At 44.2% G+C, this 20,896-nt stretch overlaps 2 protein-coding genes across 3 annotated transcripts in view; one reads left to right on the top strand and one right to left on the bottom strand.

Annotated features, from left to right (window-relative positions):
• Positions 1–1,401: 1,401 nt before the first annotated feature.
• Positions 1,402–13,931, bottom strand: CALR3 (calreticulin 3). Its single transcript, XM_067473571.1, is given in 10 exon segments — positions 1,402–1,630; positions 1,633–1,726; positions 3,023–3,115; positions 5,089–5,232; positions 5,307–5,420; positions 6,893–7,102; positions 7,614–7,708; positions 7,796–7,999; positions 10,359–10,460; positions 13,794–13,931. Coding segments are annotated over 10 exon segments (1,257 nt in total). The 5' UTR covers positions 13,888–13,931; the 3' UTR covers positions 1,402–1,523.
• Positions 13,932–14,086: 155 nt separating this feature from the next.
• Positions 14,087–20,896, top strand: part of CXH19orf44 (chromosome X C19orf44 homolog) — a 52,092-nt gene continuing 45,282 nt past the window's right edge. The window contains exons 1-3 of one of the 2 annotated variants that reach the window (XM_060784829.2): positions 14,087–14,190; positions 18,072–18,120; positions 19,782–20,116. In XM_060784829.2, coding sequence (XP_060640812.2) covers positions 14,164–14,190; positions 18,072–18,120; positions 19,782–20,116 — 411 coding nt within the window. In that variant the 5' untranslated portion in view covers positions 14,087–14,163. The remainder of the gene's footprint in view (positions 14,191–18,071; positions 18,121–19,781; positions 20,117–20,896) is intronic. The other variant, XM_060784828.2, reaches the window with a different exon arrangement.

Raw genomic sequence — 20,896 nt, forward strand, 5'->3', positions numbered from 1 at the left:
TAGATCTAGACACTATGCTCCTATTGATGCAGGCCAAAATCCCATTGGCTTTTTTTGCCGCCACATCACATTGTTGGCTCATGTTTAACTTGTTGTCCACGAGGACTCCAAGATCTTTTTCACACGTACTGCTCTCGAGCCAGGCATTGTCCCCCATTCTGTATCTTTGCATTTCGTTTTTCTTGCCAAAGTGGAGTATCTTGCATTTGTCCCTGTTGAACTTCATTTTGTTAGTTTTGGCCCATCTCTCTAATCTGTCAAGATCGTTTTGAATCCTGCTCCTGTCCTCTGAAGTATTGGCTCTCCCTCCCAATTTCGTGTCGTCTGCAAACTTGATGATCCTGCCTTCTAACCCTTCATCTAAGTCATTAATAAAGATGTTGAACAGGACCGGGCCCAGGACGGGACCCTGTGGCACTCCGCTTGTCACTTCTTTCCAAGATGAAGAGGAAGCATTGGGGAGAATCACCCTCTTGGTTCGTCCACTTAACCAATTACAGATCCACCTCACCGTAGTTTTGCCTAGCCCACATTGGACTAGTTTCCTTGCCAGAAGGTCATGGGGGACCTTGTCGAAGGCCTTACTGAAATCCAGGTACGCTACATCCACGGCATTCCCCGCATCTACCCAGCTTGTAACTCTATCGTAAAAAGAGATCAGATTAGTCTGGCATGACTTGTTTTTGATAAATCCATGTTGACTATTAGCAATGACCACATTTGTTTCTAAGTGTTTGCAGACCACTTCCTTAACCCTTCTACCATGCCTCTTCTCTGCGCATGCTCAAAAACATACACCCTCTTTCAGCCCAGAGTATACAACTGGAATCTCAATTTGAGGATAGGGAAACACCCCATTTATTAAAATTTGAAATAAACTTAGAACTTCCCATAAGAGGGCATCCAGGCCTATCGATGCCAGGAAATAATCCAGTTTCTGCATCTGATTTGAACTGGTATGACAGCCTAGAACTGGCATTGAGCCCACTTTGGCCCTGCCCCCAGGTGTTTTGGACTTCAACTCTCACCATTCCTAATGTTAAAATATAATAACAGACAAATAAAATAATAAAGCAAAATATCATAATATATAACAAAATAATCATAAACATAGAATAAAATAATAATAAAGCAAAATATATAATAGTAATATAATAATAAAATAAAGCAAAATATTTAATAGTAATATAATAATAATAAAATAAAGCAAAATATATAATAGGAATATAATAATAATAAAATAAAGCAAAATATATAATAGGAATATAATAATAATAAAATAAAGCAAAATATATAATAGGAATATAATAATAATAAAATAAAGCAAAATATATAATAGGAATATAATAATAATAAAATAAAGCAAAATATATAATAGTAATAATAATAATAATAATAATAATAATAAAATAAAGCAAAATATATAATAGGAATATAATAATAATATAATACTGGCTGCTAGGAATTGTGGGAGTTGAAGTCCAAAATCCAGTTCAAGGCAGATAATAATATGGATTCAGAAACTAGATTAAAGGGCAGTGTAGATGCAGCATCAGAGTTCTTCCCTCTGGGCCTTTGCTGCCTTCTTCTTTTTCTTCTTCTTCTCCTTCTTCTTCGTTCCCTTCTTCTTGGCTGCTTTCCTCTCCTTCCTTTTCCTCTCTTCCTCAATCTGTTCCTTTCTTCTCTCCTCCTCAATCTGCTGCTTGTTCATCTCCTGTTCGGGGTCCTGGAAAAAAAGGGGGTCGGTTTATTTCTCATATCAGAAGTGAACCAAGAGTACAGTTGTATTTTTTTTAAAAAAACACAAAGTTTGCAAGCTTGGCAGTTGATTAAATGTCCTTTGACCAGTATCTGGCCACTTGGAGTGCCTCTGGTGTTGCCGCAAGAAGGTCCTCCCTTGTGCATGTAGCAGGGCTCAGGTTGCATTGCAGCAGGTGGTCAGTGGTTTGCTCTTCTCCGCACTCGCATGTTGTGGATTCCACTTTGTAGCCCCATTTCTTGAGGTTGGCTCTGCATCTCGTGGTGCCAGGAGGCCTTTCAAGTCGCCCAGTCGCCCAGCCTTCCAAGGCGCCCAGTCCTCTGTGTGCCTAGGGGGGAATCTCTCATTTGGTATTAGTCATTGATTGAGGTTCTGGGTTTGAGCCTGCCACTTTTGAACTCTCGCTTGCTGGGGTGTTCCAGCAAGTGTCTCTATAGATCTTAGAAAACTATTTCGTGATTTAAGTCATTGACGTGCTGGCTGATACCCAAACAAGGGATGAGCTGGAGATGTCACTGCCTTGGTCCTTTCACTATTGGCTGCTATTTCCCGGTGGATGTCAGATGGTGCAATACCGGCTAAACAGTGTAATTTCTCCAGTGGTGTAGGGCGCAGACACCCCGTGATAATGCGGCATGTCTCATTAAGAGCCACATCCACTGTTTTAGCGTGGTGAGATGTGTTCCACATGGGACATGCATACTCAGCAGCAGAGTAGCAAAGTGCAAGGGCAGATGTCTACACTGTGTCTGGTTGTGATCCCTAGGTTGTGCCAGTCAGCTTTCATATGATATTGTTTCTAGTACCCACTTTTTGCCTGATAGTCAAACAGTGCTTCTTGTAAGTCAGAGCACGGTCCAGAGTGACTCCCAGGTATTTGGGTGCGCTGCAATGCTCCAGTGGGATTCCTTCCCAGGTAATTCTCAGACCTCAAGATGCTTGTCTGTTCTTAAGATTAAAAGCATACATCTGCATTTTAGATGGATTAGGAATCAGGTGGTTTTCCCTGTAATAGGCAGTAAGAGTGCCTAAAGCTTTGGAGAGTGTCTGTTCAACCATTTCAAAGCTCCCTGCATATACGGTGATGGCACGATCGTCAGTATAGATGAAACTCTCTGTCCCTTCTGGATGTAGCTGATCATTTGTGTAGATGTTAAACATTGGTGAAGCAAGGCGCTCAGTTGAAGACATGGGTTTTGTTTTGCACTCTGCGTGTGGCCTTTTGCCGGCCCAAACAGGAAGAAGGGGGGGGGGGTCTCTCACCTTGGTCTCCCCCCAAGTATCCTCCCCAAATTCTTCAGCGTACTCTTCATCATCGGAAATCAAGAAGTTGTCAAAAATGGTGCCAGATCTGACCTGCAGGAAAGGATTTTTTAAAAAGAAGAGGGACAGATTGGGTCATTTTCTGTGGCTTTTTAATCTATATAAATACAAATGTAATGTTTGTTTGTGGGATTAACATAACTGAAAAACCACTGGACGAAATGCCACCAAATTTGCCCACAAATACTAACCTAAGGAGTGACAATCACTCAAAAAAATTATTTTGTCGTTTGGGAGTTGTAATAGCTGGGATTTATAGTTCACCTACAATCAAAGAGCATTCTGAACTCCACCAATGATGGAATTGAACCAAACGTGGCATACAGGACTCCCATGACCAACAGAAAACACTAGAAGGGTTTGGTGGGCATTGACCTTGAGTTTGGGAGTTGTAGTTCACCTATACCCAGAGAGCACTGTGGACTCAAATATTGATGGATCTGGAGCAAACTTGGCAGGAATATTCCATATGCCCAAATATGAACACAGATGGAGTTTGGGGGAAACATAATCAAAGCCTTTGTCCAAACTTAGCATGAATACCCCATATGCCGAGATATGAAAACAGATGGAGTTTGGGGGAAAGAGACCTTGACATTTGGGAGTTGTAGATACTGATATTTATAGTTCACTTGCAATCAAGAGCATTCTGATCAATGATAGAATTGGACCAAACTTCCCACATAGAACCCACATGACAAACAGAAAACACTGTGTTTTCTGGTGATCTTTGGAGACCCTTCTGACACCCCCTTGTGACCCCCCTCCCCCCAGGGGTCCTGACTCCCAGGTTGAGAAATGCTGCCTTAAGACCATCCAGTCCAACGCCCTTCACCAGGGCAAGAAAACATAATCAAAGCCTTCCTGACAAAGGGCCATCTAGCCATAGATAGATAGATATGATTCACACACATACACATATGTAAATGACAAATATAGTATCATAGATTTGAAAGGGACCCCTAAAGAAGGAGAATTATCTGTTGCATGTTCCAGAGTAGGCAAAGCAGACAATCTCTACACCAACACTGACAAAGACACAACAAGAAATACCCACAAGCAGAAAGAAATTACATATATTAGAAGGCAACACTTTCTCATTCCGTTATTTTCCACCAGACTGCGCTACTGCAACTCATGGCAGGGGACCGCTAGTCTATATAAATAAAAATGTAAAGTTTGTTTGTGGGATTTGTTGCAACTCAGGGTAGTTTTCACCTTGCTCCAGACACCACCACACCAAGGCTGTAGGGTTTTGTAGTTTATTGAGAAAAGCAAAAGCAAAACAAAGAAATAGAAATGCAATAGTTCCATAGGCAAAACAGAGACTTAAATGTAAAGGCAAAGTTCCCAAGATCCAAAGGCAAAAACATGAAGCATAATCCCTTAGCAATGGTCAAACAAATGTCCATGGTAAACAGTGGAAAACAAGACCCAAATCCCAGACTCAGGAAGCAAGAAGTGTGCTGCGAAAAGCCAAGGGAAATCTCCAGAGGTTAACATGGGAAGAGCAAAGTTGGACTGACAACTGCCTGTCAGCTACAAGACTAAATACCCTTTGCGAACATGAAAGCATTGCGTTGACCTTGGGCCCCTTTGGCTTCTCGCTTGCTGGCCAAGCGAGTGTTTCTCCGAAGCCTTAATTGTAAACGGTCTTGTCTGCTCATTAATTCATTATCTGCAAGGCTATGCAACCCTTTATCTGGATCCAGCTGGCGGAAACAGCATTAATTTAAAAAACCAAGACAAAAACTCTTTTTTTTCTAATAGTGTTACTAATTAACTAAATGATATTACCTAACACCCCAAAACAAACAATCCTTTTTTCAAATAACTTGGGCATCGCAAGTAGTATTATATAAATTTTATATTATAAATTTCATATTGAAATGGTATAGGACTCCAGATATGGTTGGGAGGATTTTAACAATAAAAAATTAATAAAAATATTATTGGAAGGAAAAATTACCCAGGCAGCACAAGAACAAGAGGGGATCCTAACCAACCTGCCAAAGCTCCAGTCCAATCGCCCCAATGTCATGGTAGACTGCAATGCTTGAGTCCGGAGCAAATTCGGGGTTCACAACCTGGGGATGGGGCCAAACGCCACGGTACTTGGGGTTCGGGATCCGCCGGGGCTTCCATTCCCCCTGAAAGGAAAGCACAAGCCTGTGTTTATGAGTCTCCATCCACCAAGGCAGAGCAGAGGAAGAGGAAGCCTCACCCGGTAGAGTGGGTTCTGGAGGAGTGGGGGCTGCCACCGGCCCTGCTTAGCCTCGTCCCAATCTGCCGGACGCTCAGCGCTGGTGTCCAGAATGAACTCCGAAACGTCCCAGTCCTACGGCGGAAAAGATAGAGAACAGGGCCGTGAAGTAGAAGCTCAAAGGGACTGGATGGCCCTTGGCGTCCCCTCTGGCTCTATGGGAATCATAATAATAATAATAATAATAGCAGTTGTATCTTGCTGCTTGGCAGAGTGGGGGTGGACTGAATGGCCCTTAGGCCCTTAGGGTTCCTTGGGGCTCTATGGGAATAATGATTACAATAATAGCAATGCAGAACGGGGATGGGCTGAATGAGAGATGAGAGAGATAGAAAGAAGATACGTAGGCAGATGGATAGATAGAACAGATAGACAAATAGTACAAGAAAGATAGGATAGATCAGGGGTCCTCATACTTTTTGAACAGAGGGCCAGGTCACAGTCCCTCAAACTGTTGGAGGGCCGGATTATAATTTGGAAAAAAAAAAGAATGAATTCCTATGCACATATCTTATTTGTAGTGCAAAAAAAACACTTAAAAACAATACAATAATTAAAATGAAGAACAATTTTAGCAAATATAAACTTATTAGTATTTTAATGGGAAGTGTGGGCCTGGTTTCGGCTGATGAGGTAGGATTGTTGTTGTTGTTGTATGCTTTCAAGTCATTTCAGACTTAGGTTGACCCTGAGCGAGGGCCGGGTAAATGACCTTGGAGGGCCGTATCCGGCCCCCGGGCCTTAGTTTGAGGATGCCTGGCTCGAGAGCAGTACGTGTGAAAAAGATCTTGGAGTCCTCGTGGACAACAAGTTAAACATGAGCCAACAATGTGATGTGGCAGCAAAAAAAGCCAATGGGATTTTGGCCTGCATCAATAGGAGCATAGTGTCTAGATCTAGGGAAGTCATGCTACCCCTCTATTCTGCTCTGGTTAGACCACACCTGGAATATTGTGTCCAGTTCTGGGCACCACAATTCAAGAGAGATATTCAAAATATCTGGAATGTGTCCCAAAGAGGGCGACTAAAATGATCAAGGGTCTGGAGAACAAGCCCTATGAGGAGCGGCTTAAGGAGCTGGGCATGTTTAGCCTGAAGAAGAGAAGGCTGAGAGGAGATATGATAGTTAGCCATGTATAAATATGTGAGAGGAAGCTACAGGGAGGAGGGAGCAAGCTTGTTTTCTGCTTCCCTGGAGACTAGGATGCGGAACAATGGTTTCAAACTACAAGAGAGGAGATTCCATCTGAACATGAGGAAGAACTTCCTGACTGTGAGAGCCGTTCAGCAGTGGAACTCTCTGCTTTGGAGTGTGGTGGAGGCTCCTTTTTTGGAAGCTTTTAAACAGGGGCTGGATGGCCATCTGTCAGGGGTGATTTGAATGCAATGTTCCTGCTTCTTGCCAGGGGGTTGGACTGGATGGCCCATGAGGTCTCTTCCAACTCTTTGATTCTATGACCCCTGGGATAGACCAATGATGCAAGAAGATGGGTAGACAACAATGATAATAGGAAGCCTCTCCTTGGCAGGAGAGAGAAGAGAAGCACCTCTGGCTTTGTGTCATCTGGATCGTCCACTTCGGGCCGGTCATCCCAGTCATGCGGTTTCTCCACCCGCGGGTCATTGAGGGTCTTGGGCGGCAGGAAGGCCCAGTCGTCCTCCAGAAGCCCCGAGGCAACCTTGGCGTTGTCGATCTTCACTTGGTAGGTGTGGTCTGGCCTCAGAACCAGGGTGTACAGGTGTGTGAATCCGTCCACCTGCAGAGGAAAGGAGAGCTCAGGGGGCGGCCCAAGAGGCTGGGTGTCAACTCAGGCCAGGTAGCTGCTTCTGGGTGAACTCGTTAATGGAATTTGGAAGAGACCTCCAGGGGTTATGGAACTATACGTTGGCAGGCTGCAGGGAAGCAGGGTCTGGTCTAACAGGTGTTTCTCCAAGGAGGGAGAAAAGGATATGGTAATATTTTGGATGCATGTGGATGAATGCGTGTACATGTGTGTGAATGTTGAGTGAAAATGTAATTCCCCTTTGTTTGCTTGTTAACCAATGTAATTGTAAATCCAATGTAGTTGCATAGAATCTGTATGTCTGTATGTCCAATTTCATTCCTTGTCTAAATGTTTTTCTGTAATCTTATCTACCCTCTCACACTGGAAATTGCAATAAAAAGAACCTATGCTTCAAAGTTATTGAAAAGTCATTCATGACAACTTCAGAACAAACCTCCAGAACTGATCATGTTCATCACTTGGGGGCTTGCATAGGACTTACTTTGCAGCGGATCTCTTTCTTAATGGGGTAAAGCTTGTCCTTGTACCTCAAAATGACATGGACTTTGCGTACGTCGGAGCTGCATATATCTGGACCTAGAAAATAGGGGAGAGTTGGCTTCCTGGTGTAAAAGACTGGATGTTGCTGCCGCCTCCTGGTGTGGAAGGCAGGCCTTTGCTCACCGAACATGATATAGTAGGGGGATGCGCCACTCATGTTTCTCTGGTCCATATCCGCCGGGAAGAGCTTGATGTATCCACCGCCACAGTCCATCTTCTGCTCGTGCTTCACGGTATATTGCAGGACCAGAGGCCGCCCGGCATTGCTGAAGGGCTGAAAGCGTGCTGAGATGGCATAGAACTTCAGGTTTTCGCTGGTCTGCAGGCCTAAAGTTCATAGTGAAGAGGCAAAGGTGAAGATAATAGCCATTGTTAACTGCTTGCTAATTGCAGCACGTGCTTTGGTTGCCTGAAGGAAAGAGGAGGCAAAGGAGGGGAAGAAAGTGGGGTAGAAATGTGCATATGGTGTGAATTTTAAAAAACCTCTGTTTAAAAGCTGTCCTTTCCTTTCCTCTGTGTGGTACTTGCCTGGCTCAGTTCAAGCTGGCCCGCCCCTTTGTTCCTTCTGCAGAATAATAATAATAATAATATCACAAGTACTACCTGCCAGCAGTAAAGAATTGGTGGGATCATAAACCAGCAAAGGTAGTGGAAAATTAACACGCAAAAATACTGTGGGACTTTTGAATCCAGACTGACAAAGCATTGGAACACAATACACCAGACATCACGATTGTGGAAAAGAAAAGTTTGGATTATTGATGTCGCCATACCAGGTGACAGTCACATTGAGGAAAAACAACATGAAAAACTCAGCCATTATCAGGATCTCAAAATCGAACTGCAAAAGCTCTGGCATAAACCAGTACAGGTGGTCCCAGTGGTCATTGGCGCACTGGGTGCCGTGCCAAAAGATCTCAGCCAGGATTTGGAAACCATAAACATTGACAAAATGATCATCTGTCAACTGCAAAAGGCCACCTTATATGGATCTGCACGCATCATTCGAAAGTATATCACACAGCAGAAAAGCATGGCAATACAACTTAAAATATAGAAATATACAAGTGTCGAAGCAGTATTAAACATCAGAAGAAACTACTGAAAACCTTTTTAAGACATCTCCTATTTTAAAGTCTTAATTAGGAACACTGGCTAGGAATTAAGGCATTGAGCAGCACCATTTTCACAGTGAGATGTCAACCATGAAACTGTTTAACCAGCAAAGACACCCCTTATTGGATAGAATTAACATGGGAATCATGGGATTGGAGGGGAGGAATCCCAATTAAAACAGGGCGTTAACATATCTACCAACCCTGAAAAGCCAACTTAACTTGTTCAAATATTGTATCACAACCATCACCCAAGTCAAAAAAAGAAGCACCATTAAAGCCCTGGCAGACCGTGCAAAAAGAATCCTCCAAGACGAACTGAACCACGTAAACTGGGCTCTACAAGCCAATGTAGACACCACCACAGACATCAAAAGAGCTGCAAGATTGAGAACAAGCCACGAGAGTCAAGACAAAGATCCACCCAGTGGAAAAGTGATCTTGCCATACATCAAGGGAACCACTGACTGCATAGGGAAGCTGATAAGGAAACACAACATACAAACTATCTACAGACCCACCAAGAAAACCCAACAAATGTTACGTTCAGCAAAGGACAAGAAGGATCCTCTCACTTCTGCAGGAGTCTACCGTGTACCATGCAGCTGTGGACAAGTCTACATAGGGACCACCAAATGCAGCATTGCCCAAACACGAATCAAGGAACATGAAAGGCACTGCAGACTACTTCAACCAGAGAAGTCAGCCATAGCAAAGCACCTGATAAACCAACCTGGACACAGCATATTATTTGAGAACACAGAAATGCTGGACCACTCTAACACCACCATGTCAGGCTACACAGAGAAGCCATTGAAATCCACAAGATGTGGACAATTTCAGCAGAAAGGAGGAAACCATGAAAATGAACAACATCTGGCTACTAGCATTAAAAAAAGCTCTAAAATCATAACAATCAATAAAGAACAACACTTAAACACAGGGGAACTCAGGACAAAAAACAATCAGGAACAGCTAATCACCTCTCAACAAAGGATTCCCCCAGGCAGGAACAAGCCACACCCAAAAGCTGCTAGGTCATCAAATGCTAGTCAAGGTGGCCAATTGAAACATTCACACCTAGCTCCAACAGACAAGAGTTCTTTCTTTCACCTGGGCTTTCCACAGACATATAAACCTAATTTTCCTAGTTTCCAACAGACCTCACAACCTCTAAGGATGCCTGCCATAGATGCAGGTGAAACGTCAAGAGGGAATGCTTCTAGAATATAGCCATACAGCCCGAAAAACCTACAACAACCCAATAGATTGATCTATCTTTTTATTAATTGGTCCACTGACCATATATCAACAATAAAAAACAAAAAATGCACAGACAAATAGACACTAATCATTATGCTGAAAGTCCTCTAATAGTTAACTAAAATGTATTAAACTAAGTTTCCTTGACCTTACACTTGGAAGATGTTACAGCCGCTAGGCTCCTCGGCACCCTCAGACTAACTAACCTGCTGCAAAGGAGTTGTTGGACAACTAAGGCCCAATAAGGGAAATTGTAAAGGCTTTGGGGAGAGGGGAGGAATGACAGTTACACTGAAAGACTCACGAACCTTTGTCGAGTTCCCGGTCACCATAAAAGGCCCCTGCCGTCAGCCTGAACTTCCCGTAGTTGCCTCGATGCTCGGAGAGCACCCACCGCTCCTGCCATTTTGCTGCAGAGAAGAGAAGGGGAAGCCGGAGTGATTCTCACCCTTGTCCAAAGAAGGAGAGTGTCGAGAGGGAGAGAAGTCCAAGTCCCGCTCTCTTCGGCTTTGGTCGGATCTCACCAGGAATAAAAACACTAGGCACCTCTCTCTGGCATTGAAATGGCAGTTTGAGGGGAAAAAGACAAAGAGAGTTCCCAAGGTCTGAAAAGCAGGGTTTATTCTTGGTTGGCACCAACCGGATATGGACCCTCCTGGTAAGCCAGGAAAACAGGGCACAGAACAAAGAAAAGACTTGGTTTATATACCCTTTAAAATAATATGCATGCATCATACAGGCATCACAATGTGCGTCACAAAATTCTGCTTTTACATTTACTTCAATGGCATATTTCAACCTCAACACCTGTCAATCTTCATTTTGAGCATTTTATCTGAGGAGGTACCATTAATGAGGACCATCGCCAGAATGTCTACTAGACCCAATAGCAAGAGCTTCCATCCATCTTGAGATAAGGTCTTCCTTACGATAAGCTCCAAGGTCATGTGGCTACTGGCATGACTGCATGGAGTGCCGTTACCTTCCCGCGGGAGCGGTACCTATAGATCTACTCACATTTGCATGTTTTTGAACCTCTAGGTTGGCAGAAGCTGGGGCTAAAAGCGGAAGCTCACCCCACTCCCCAGATTCAAACTGCCAACCTTTTGGTCAGCAAGTTCAGCAGCTCAGTGGTTTAACCTGCTGTGTCACCAGGGGGCCCTAATAATAACAATAGTAGTAGCAGTAATACTTTAACTGTTATGTTGGCAGAAGCTGGGGCTGACAGTGGGAGTTCACCCTGCTCCCTGGATCTGAACCATTGGCCGCCAGGGGGGTCCTTTATTATTTATTATGCTGGGCTTGTAGCACAGCTGGTTAATGAGCTGCAATAAATCACTGCGGACCAAAAGGTGGCAAGTTTGAAGCCCGAGTCAGGGTTGAGCACCCGACAGTTAATAGCTGTTAAAAAATTAGCCAAGCTAAGTCCACCTAAGCAATTTGAAAACAGCTGTGCTGTGAGTAGATAAATTAGGGCCCGCTTAAAGCGGGGCTCGGCATCATAGTGGATGAAGTGACAGCTCCCCCTGTGACCAAATCAAGCAACCTCCAGGATCCGAAGTGGAAGAACTTCTGAATGGCCTCTATCTGTCTGTATGTCTTGTATATCAGAAACGGCATTGAATGTTTACCATGTATGCGTGCATTGTGATCTGCTCTGAGACCCCTTCAGGGTGAGAAGGGCGGAATATAAATACAGTAAATAATAATAAATAATAATAATTTATTTGGTTTTTAAATGTGTTTTTATAATGTGTTGGTAATTGGTTATTTGCTTGGGTTGGGGGATGTTGTTGTGCTTTGGATTATGGAATTTCTTTAACCATTTGTTTGCTGCTTGGAGTCCCACCTGTGGGAGAAAAGTGGGATAAAATTAATCAATTATTTTTAGTGGATTGCTGTGAGTTTTCTGGGCTGCATGGCCATGTTCCAGAAGCATTCTCTCCTGACGTTTTGTCTGCATCTATGGCAGCCATCCTCAGAGGTCGTGAGGTCTGTTGGAAACTAGGCAAGTGAGGTTTATATACCTGTGGGCTAATGTCTAGGGTAGAAGAAAGAACTTTTGTCTGTGTCCATTAAAGGTTTTCATGACCGGAATCACTGGGTTGTGAGTTTTCTGGGCTGTCTGGCCATGTTCCAGAAGCATTCTCTCAAGACGTTTTGCCCGCATTTATAGCAGGCATCCTCAGAGGTTGTGTGGTCTGTTGGAAACTAAGCAAGTGGGGTTTATATATATCCCTGTGGGATAATGTTCAGGGTGGGAGAAAGAACTCTTGTCTGTTAGAGGTAAGTGTGAATGTTGTGAATTGGCTGCCTCTATTAGCATGTAATGGTCTTGCAGCTTCAAGGTCTGATTGCTTACTGCCTGGGGGAATCCTTTGTTGGATTCCCCCAAGAAAACATCAGGGTCAGCTTATTTATTTTATTACTCGTGTCATCAGCAACCATACCATTGTATTACATTTCTAACAGAACAAAACAAACACACAGATTAAAAAAACCCACAGATTCTGCAGACTTGGTAGTTGCTTAAATGTCCTTTGACCAGTATTTGGCCACTTGGAGTGCCTCTGGTGTTGCCGCAAGAAGGTCCTCCATTGTGCATGTAGCAGGGCTCAGGGTGCATTGCAGCAGGTGGTCAGTGGTTTATTCTTCTCCGCACTCGCATGTCGACGATTCCACCCTGTAGCCCCATTTCTGAAGGTTGGCTCTGCATCTCGTGGTGCCAGAGCGCAGTCTGTTCAGTGCCTTCCAAGTCGCCCAGTCTTCTGTGTGCCTAGGAGGGAGTCTCTCATCTGGTATCACCCACGGATTGAGGTTCTGGGTTTGAGCCTGCCACTTTTGGACTGTCGCTTGCTGGGGTGTTCCAGCAAGTGTCTCTATAGATCTTAGAAAACTATTTCTAGATTTAAGTCATTGACGTGCTGGCTGATACCCAAACAGGGGATGAGCTGGAGATGTCTCTGCCTTGGTCCTTTCACTATTGGCTGCTACTTCCCAGCGAATGTCAGGTGGTGCTATACCGGCTAGACAGTGTAATTTCTCCAGTGGTGTAGGGCGCAGACAACCCGTGATTTTTATTTATTTTTTTTGTCGTGTCAGGAGCAACCGCTCCTGTTGTGAGAGAATTGGCCGTCTGCAAGGACGTTGCCCAGGGGACGCCTGGATGATTTTTTTGATGTTTTATCATACTTGTGGGAGGCTTCTCTCATGTCCCCGCATGAGGAGCTGGAGCGAATAGAGGGAGCTCATCCGCCTCTTCCTGGATTCGAACCTGCGACCTGTCGGTCTTCAGTCTTGCCAGCACAGTGCTTTAACCCACTGCGCCACCGGGGGCTCGTGATAATGTGGCATGTCTCATTAAGAACCACATCTACTGTTTTAGTGTGATGTGTTCCACACTGGGCATGCGTACTCAGCAGCAGAGTAGCAAAGCGCAAGGGCAGATATCTTCACTGTGTCTGGTTGTGATCCCCAGGTTGTGCCAGTCAGCTTTCGTATAATGTTGTTTCTAGCGCCCACATTTTGCTTGATATTCACGGTCCAAAGTGACTCCCAGGTATTTGGGTGTGTTGCAATGCTCCAGTGGGATTCCTTCCCAGGTAATCCTAAGAGCTCAGCTAAGGGTCAGCTAATCACCTCCCAACAAAGGATTCCCCCAGGCAGCAACCAGCCAGACCTTGAAGCTGCAAGGCCACTAAATGCTAATACAAAAGGATGCCCCGCCCCTGAGCCGCGCCCACCTCCATCCAGGAACTGCTCCCGGAAGTAGACGGTGCCCTGGATGAAGGGCCCGAAGAGCAGGCACAAAAACAGCGCGGAGACGCCCCTTTTCATCCTCGCTGCGTCGTCGCCGTCGTCCTGGCAACGGCGAGGAAGCCGAAAAGCCGCCGGAAATGAAGTCTCCTCCCCTCTCGCTCTCCTATTGGCTGGCTGTGTGATTTGCAAGGCGCCGATTGGCCTGGCTTAGTCCGCGCCCTCCCATTGGTCCTTTTCGGCTCCCGCGCGGAGAAGACGGCCTCCGCTCCTCTCCTTCCCTCTGATTGGCTCCGGCCTCCCTGATCAGGTTGCTAGGCAACGCCACGAGAAGTGGGAAGAAGGAAGAAGGCCGTGATGAGACGGGACCGAGGCAGTTCGGAGGTGACGTCACGGGCGGGAAATGAGAGAGAAAAAGAGAGGCCTGTTGTGGAAACCAGCTAACTTAGGCCTGGGCAAACTTGGGCGCTCCGGGTGTTTTGGACTCCAATTCCCAGCATTCTTAACAGTCTCAGGCCCCTTCCTTTAAAGGAAAAAGCCTGAGTCTGTTAGAAATGCTGGAGTTGGAATCCAAAATACCTGGAGGGAGGGCCCAAGTCAGCCCAGGCCTGAGCTACCTCCACCCCTCATACAATAAGTACTATGAGTATTTATTTATTTATTTATTTATGAGTTCAAAGCCAGCCCGGGATGGATGGGGCGTGTCTTATTTCCTTTGGAATATTTTGGTGTTAATAATTTTGGTGTTTCCAAAATTATTAACTCCAGCCATACATCCTTCCATTCAACCCATTCATACCTATATATATTAAATCCACATTTATTAAATACATTGAATTTCTTGTTACCTAAAAACTGTCAGGCCATCAAATGCTAATCAAGGTGGCCAATTGGAACAGTCACACCTAGCTCCAACAGACAAGAGTTCTTTCTCCCAGCCTGGACTTTCCACAGATATATAAACCCATTTTTCCTAGTTTCCAACAGACCTCACAACCTCTGAGGATGCCTGCCAAAGATGCAGGCAAAACGTCAGGAGAGAATACTTCTAGAACATGGCCATACAGCCTGAAAAACTTACAACAACCCAAAGTTTAAAAAACTTGGCATGATACTAAATGTCCTTTGACCAGAAGCTGGCCAGTTGGAGTGCCTGTGGTGTGGCTGTCAGAAGGTCCTCCATTGTGCATGTGGCAGGGAAATCAGAAGATGTTTCTTTCTTGGGAGGAGAGCAATGACCAATCTCAATAAAATAGTGAAGAGTAGAGACATGAAAAAATGTGGAGGCCGTGACAGACTTTGTATTTCTAGGTGCAAAGATGACTGCAGATGCAGACTGTGGCCAGGAAATCAGAAGACGTTTCCTTCTCGGGAGGAGAGCAACGTCCAATCTCGATAAAATAGTAAAGAGCAGAGACATCACACTGGCAACAAAGATCCGCCTAGTCAAAGCCATGGTATTCCCTGTAGTAACCTACGCATGTGAGACCTGGACCAGAGGGAAGGCTGAGCGAAGGAAGATCGATGCTTTTGAACTGTGGTGTTGGAGGAAAGTTCTGAGAGTGCCTTGGACTGCAAGAAGATCCAACCAGTCCATCCTCCAGGAAATAAAGCCCGACTGCTCATTGGAGGGAAGGATACTAGAGACAAAGTTGAAGTACTTTGGCCACATCATGAGGAGACAGCAAAGCCTAGAGAAGACAATTATGCTGGGGAAAGTGGAAGGTAAAAGGAAAAGGGGCCGACCAAGGGAAAGATGGATGGATGGCATCCTTGAAGTGACTGGACTGACCTTGAAGGAGCTGGGGGTGGTGACAGCCGACAGGGAGCTCTGGCGTGGGCTGGTCCATGAGATCACGAAGAGTCGGAGACGACTGAACGAATGAACAACAACAACAAAGACATCACACTGGCAACGAAGATCCTCATAGTCAAAGCAATGGTATTACCCGTAGTAACCTATGGATGTGAGAGCTGGACCATAAGGAAGGCTGAGCAAAGGAAGAGAGTGTTTTGGACCGTAAGAAGATCAAACCAGTCCATCCTCCAGGAAATAAAGTCCAAGTGCTCATTGGAGGGAAGGATATTAGAGGCAAAGATGAAGTACTTTGACCACATAATGAGAAGACAGGGAAGCTTGGAGAAGAGAATGATGCTGGGGAAAAGGGAAGGAAAAAGGAAAAGGGGCCGACCAAGGGCAAGATGGTATCCTTGAAGTGACTACTGGCTTTGAAGGAGCTGGGAGTGGCCAAAGCTCTGGCGTGGCGTGGGCTGGTCCATGAGGTCACGAGGAGTCGGAAGCCACTGAACGAATAAACAACAACACATTACTTGTTCATATTTTTGAACAGCAAGTCCTGTTTTAACTCGCATCTTCATCTCATTCTTGATTAATTTAATGTAGCGTTCCATTTCTTTGAACCAAGATCTTCTATCCAGTCTTTCAAAGTTTTATTTCTCATGCCATCTATTTTTACAGGACCTTCCACTTAGAAATGCAGTATCTTAGTTCCCTCTGGGGTATTTCCACCACCTCTCTTAGGATCATATTCCCGATGGATGTCACAGTCAAGATTTAACCCACAAACCTGCTACATTTTTCTGAAGCCTTGAAAATTAGATGCAATAAACATAACTATGTACATTGGCTTTTTTCCTGTCTCCTCCTCTGTGAAATATTAGACTTAAATTACTCACAATAACTCAAATTTCTCCTTTTTCTTTCTTTCTTACCTGACTTTTATACCCTCCTCCTTGTATGTGTGTGGGGAAAAGGGAAATGTTATACAGTAGAGCAGGGGTCCACAAACATTTTAAAAAGAGGGCCAGGTCACAGTTCCTCAAACTGTTGGAGGGCCGGATTATAATTTGAAAAAAAACATGAATGAATTCCTATGCACACCACATATCTTATTTGTAGTGCAAAAATCACTTAAAAACAATACAATAATTAAAATGAAGAACGATTTAAACAAATTGTAACGATGCCACCACTTTGTAACGACGACACCAGAAGTAGTAGGGTCATCACTGATTTATCAGGGTCTCCTACTAGTTGTCATGGATTTACAAAATTGATAACACAGCTAATAACTTGTAATACTTCGTTGGTCTTTCTTCAATGTGTAGCACGGCTTGACTTGAAAGTATTCGTAGCAGAGGGTTGGCTTTAAAAGAAACTGTAACAAGTGTATTGAAGTATAGAAGAAGCTTAATGGTTTCAATGTTTCTCAACTCTTAGAGGCACATCTCTTTAGAGCAGGGGTCCACAAACCTTTTAAACAGAGGGCCAGGTCACAGTCACAGACTACAGACTGACTGTTTTAAAATGCCCGCCCTGCCAAGTGGCAGTTGGCTCCTCCCCTTTTTCCATGGCAACCCAACTCAGAGTGAGCTGAGCTGGCTACCATCCCCCCAGTTATGCTATTTTAAATACCCTTTTAAACACCTATCTATAATTATACATAACTGTAGGTTAAAATTTACACTTCACCACACAAATATAAACTTACTAGTATTTCAATGGGAAATGTGGGCCTGCTTTTGACTCATGAGATAGGATTGTTGTTGTTGTTGTGTGTTTTCAAGTCATTTCAAATTTAGGTTGACTCTGAGCGAGGGATGGGTAAATGACCTTGGAGGGCCGTATCCGGGCCCCGGGCCTTAGTTTGAGGACCCCTGCAGTAGAGTTTCACTTATCCGATATAAATGGGTTGGCAGAACGTCGGATAAACAAAAATGTCGGATAATACGGAGTCTCCTCCTGTTACCCATCTGACGCAGCACTAGACACCTGGAATACTATCAGCAATGACTCAAAGGGTTAAGGCAAGGCAACACCTTGAGGCTAGAGCAACCCAACAGGAAGTGCCCGGATGGGGAAGAGGAGCGTGGAAATAACAGAGGGAAGGAGGGAGGACGCTTCCCCTTCTGGTCCTGCCTCTTTCCACCCTTTCCTCCCTCCTCTTCCTCCTTGTCTCGCCTTTTTCACTTATTGGGAATGGAAAGAGAATTGGGGAGCGCTCCTTTAATTGAAGAGGAAATGCTGGAGAAAAGAGCGTCGGATAAGATGGAATGTCGGATAAGCGAAGGCTGGATAAGCGAGACTCTACTGTACATATATATAGAGAGAGTATGGGGGGGGGGGGGAATAATGATTCTAATATCTGTGGATGTGGAATTGAATCTTTTAAACTGCTTTGCATCTGAGCCTTTTTCCTCCCCTCTGTCTTCCCTTCCTTGGTTTCCCTTTCCCTTCCCTGCAGGAGGGGCCTCCTTCGGGAACTGGAAAGAAGGAGTCTCGATGGAAGACAGGTTTGTTTGTTTGTTTTCAATAATATTTTGTATTAATAATTGGTAACGGTTCCAATCTTCCCAACCCTATCACCCATCACCCAGACCACATATTTCCTCTTTGTCTTTAACCATGAGCACAATAACCTTAACTTATATGTGTCTCCTTCTTTGGAAGCTTTTAAACAGAGGCTGGATGGCCATCTGTCAAGGGTGATTTGAATGCAATATTCCTGCTTCTTGGCAGGGGGTTGGACTGGATGGCCCATGAGGTCTCTTCCAACTCTTTGATTCTATGATTCTTCGCTGTTTTTTTATCCATTCCGTATAAACCCTCCTCTATTTGTCTTTCATTTCTCTTATTTTTGCCCAGCCAGTTTTAAGCATGAATTTTAATCTCATGTCCTCCTGTGTTTTAATCTCGATCCTGTGGATTTAATATGGATTTTATAGAAACACATTATTATTTCCATGTTATTATTATTATGATTATTATCATCATTATCATTACCATTATCATTATTACTATTTTATCCTCTTGTGTACCTTATTATTATTATTATTATTATTATTTTATCCTCCTGTGTACCTTGTCCTCCTCCTCCTCCTCCTCCTTCTCCTCCTTATTATATCCCCCTGCATACAGAATTATTATTATTATTATTACTATTTTATCCTTCTGCATACCTTATTATTATTATTATTATTATTATTATTATTTCATCTTCCTGTGTACTATATTATTGTTGTTGTTGTTATTTCATTCTCCTGCGTACCATATTATTATTATTAATAATTATTAATAAGTTATTTATGACATTTCTACCCCGCTGTTCTCCACCCTGAAGGGGACTCAAGCGGCTTATTTATTTCCTGCTTCTTGACAGGGGTTGACTGGATGGCCCATGAGGTCTTTTCCAACTCTATAATTCTATGATTATTTTATCCTCCTTCATATTGTATTATTATTATTGTGGTTGTTATTTTATCCTCCTGCATACGTTGTTGTTGTTATTATTATTATTTACACAAAAGCACATTATGTCACAGCAAACGAGATCTATATGCTGGATTTCGTATCACAAAATCACAAGTTGAACACTTCCCAAGCGTCTAGGACTGTGTGATATATTTTCGAATAATGTGTGCAGATCCAAGTGAGGTGGTATTTTGCCATTGATTTTGTCAATGTTTATTGTTTCCAAATGCCGGCTGAGATCTTTTGGCACGGCACCCAGTGCGCCAATGACCACTGGGACCACCTGGACTGGTTTATGCCAGAGCCTTTGCAGTTCGATTTCGAGGTCTTGATAGCGGCTGAGTTTTTCCTGTTGTTTTTCCTCAATGCGACTGTCACCTGGAATGGCGACATCAATAATCCAGACTTTTTTCTGTTCCACAATCATAATGTCTGGTGTATTGTGTTCTAAAACTATTATTATTATTATTATTATTATTATTATTATATTATCCTGCATATTGCATTATTATTATTTTCTCCTCCTGCATATCCTCCTGAATTAAACATGCTATAATGTCAGGCCTGATTGTCAAGGTAATTATTCCGATTTTCCATAGTCATTCCCCTCCCCCCCAGCACCCCGCCTTTCCCACCCCATGCGATCACTGCCCGTCCTGCTAAAATCTTGTTTTTTCATGTTGTTGCCTAATCCTACCATTAGCATCAAATGGGAGGACAGGTCTGAAGGAGGAAGAGGAGGAAGGCGCTTCCCGGCAGCCCAGGCGGTTCCTCAAGCAGAAGCCTGCCTCTGGGGCCACAGATGACCTGGGGACCCTGGGCCCCGATCCGGCCCTGCAGAGGCTCCTAGGGCCCCTCTCTGCCCCACCGGCCAGGCCCAGCCCTGCCCTCAGGAAAGCGGCACAGATCCAGAGCAGAATCTTCCGTCGTCGGGAAGAAGGCGCCAGGCACCTGGCTGCCCTTCTGGATGCTTCTGAGCTCTCCTCCTCCGACCCTGACTCTGTCCTGAGGGGCTCCCGAGACACCGAGGGCAGGCAGGTGGGCCTCTCTTTTTCTCGCTATCTCTCTCTGCTGGGCTCCCCCATTTGCCCCTTCCCACGGACACATCACCTCCACTTGGGAATACACATCATACAGCTGGGGGGGAAAAACTGGGAGTCTTCGGCCCCTTCTACACTGCCCTATATCCCAGGATCGGATCCCAGATTATCTGCTTGGAACTGGATTATATGGGTCCACACTGCCATGTAATCCAGTTCAAATTACGTAATTTGGAGTTTATATAGCAGTGTAGAAGGGATCTTCGTGGACAACAAGTAGAACATGAGCCAAGAGTATTGGAGAACATAACCTTTTAGAGAAGAGCCGAGCAGAGTCTCCCCTTGTAGTATACAACCAGATATAATTATGCAAGGCAATGGTTTCAGTTGTTAGACTGAATAACCAGCAATCCCTGATCTGTCAGAAAAACAAAGATTTGCCAGTGCATAAAAAAAAAACAGCAGAGCTTTAGAAGTGTTTTTATTTTCTTAGGGCCCAAAAAGGTACTCTCCCATAAAACAACTTGTTTCATATAATGTGCTCAAGAGACAAAAATGAAGTAGACTTTGATGGAAATAACATGTTTGGTTTACTTACAACCTTCGTGTGTTCAGCATACACAGGTACAAAACTTATCAGTCCAGTTTCAGGTATGTTTGAGATAATTTTCTGTGCCACCCGGCCAGGGCATTTCTCGTATAACAAAACAGCTATCAATAGGTCCCATAGTCAAAAGGAGAGAATAAAAGCATGTGGTCTGCAGCCCCTTTTGTAACT

This window comes from Anolis sagrei, chromosome X (assembly GCF_037176765.1).
Source record: "Anolis sagrei isolate rAnoSag1 chromosome X, rAnoSag1.mat, whole genome shotgun sequence".
NCBI classification, from domain to species: Eukaryota; Metazoa; Chordata; class Lepidosauria; order Squamata; family Dactyloidae; genus Anolis; species Anolis sagrei.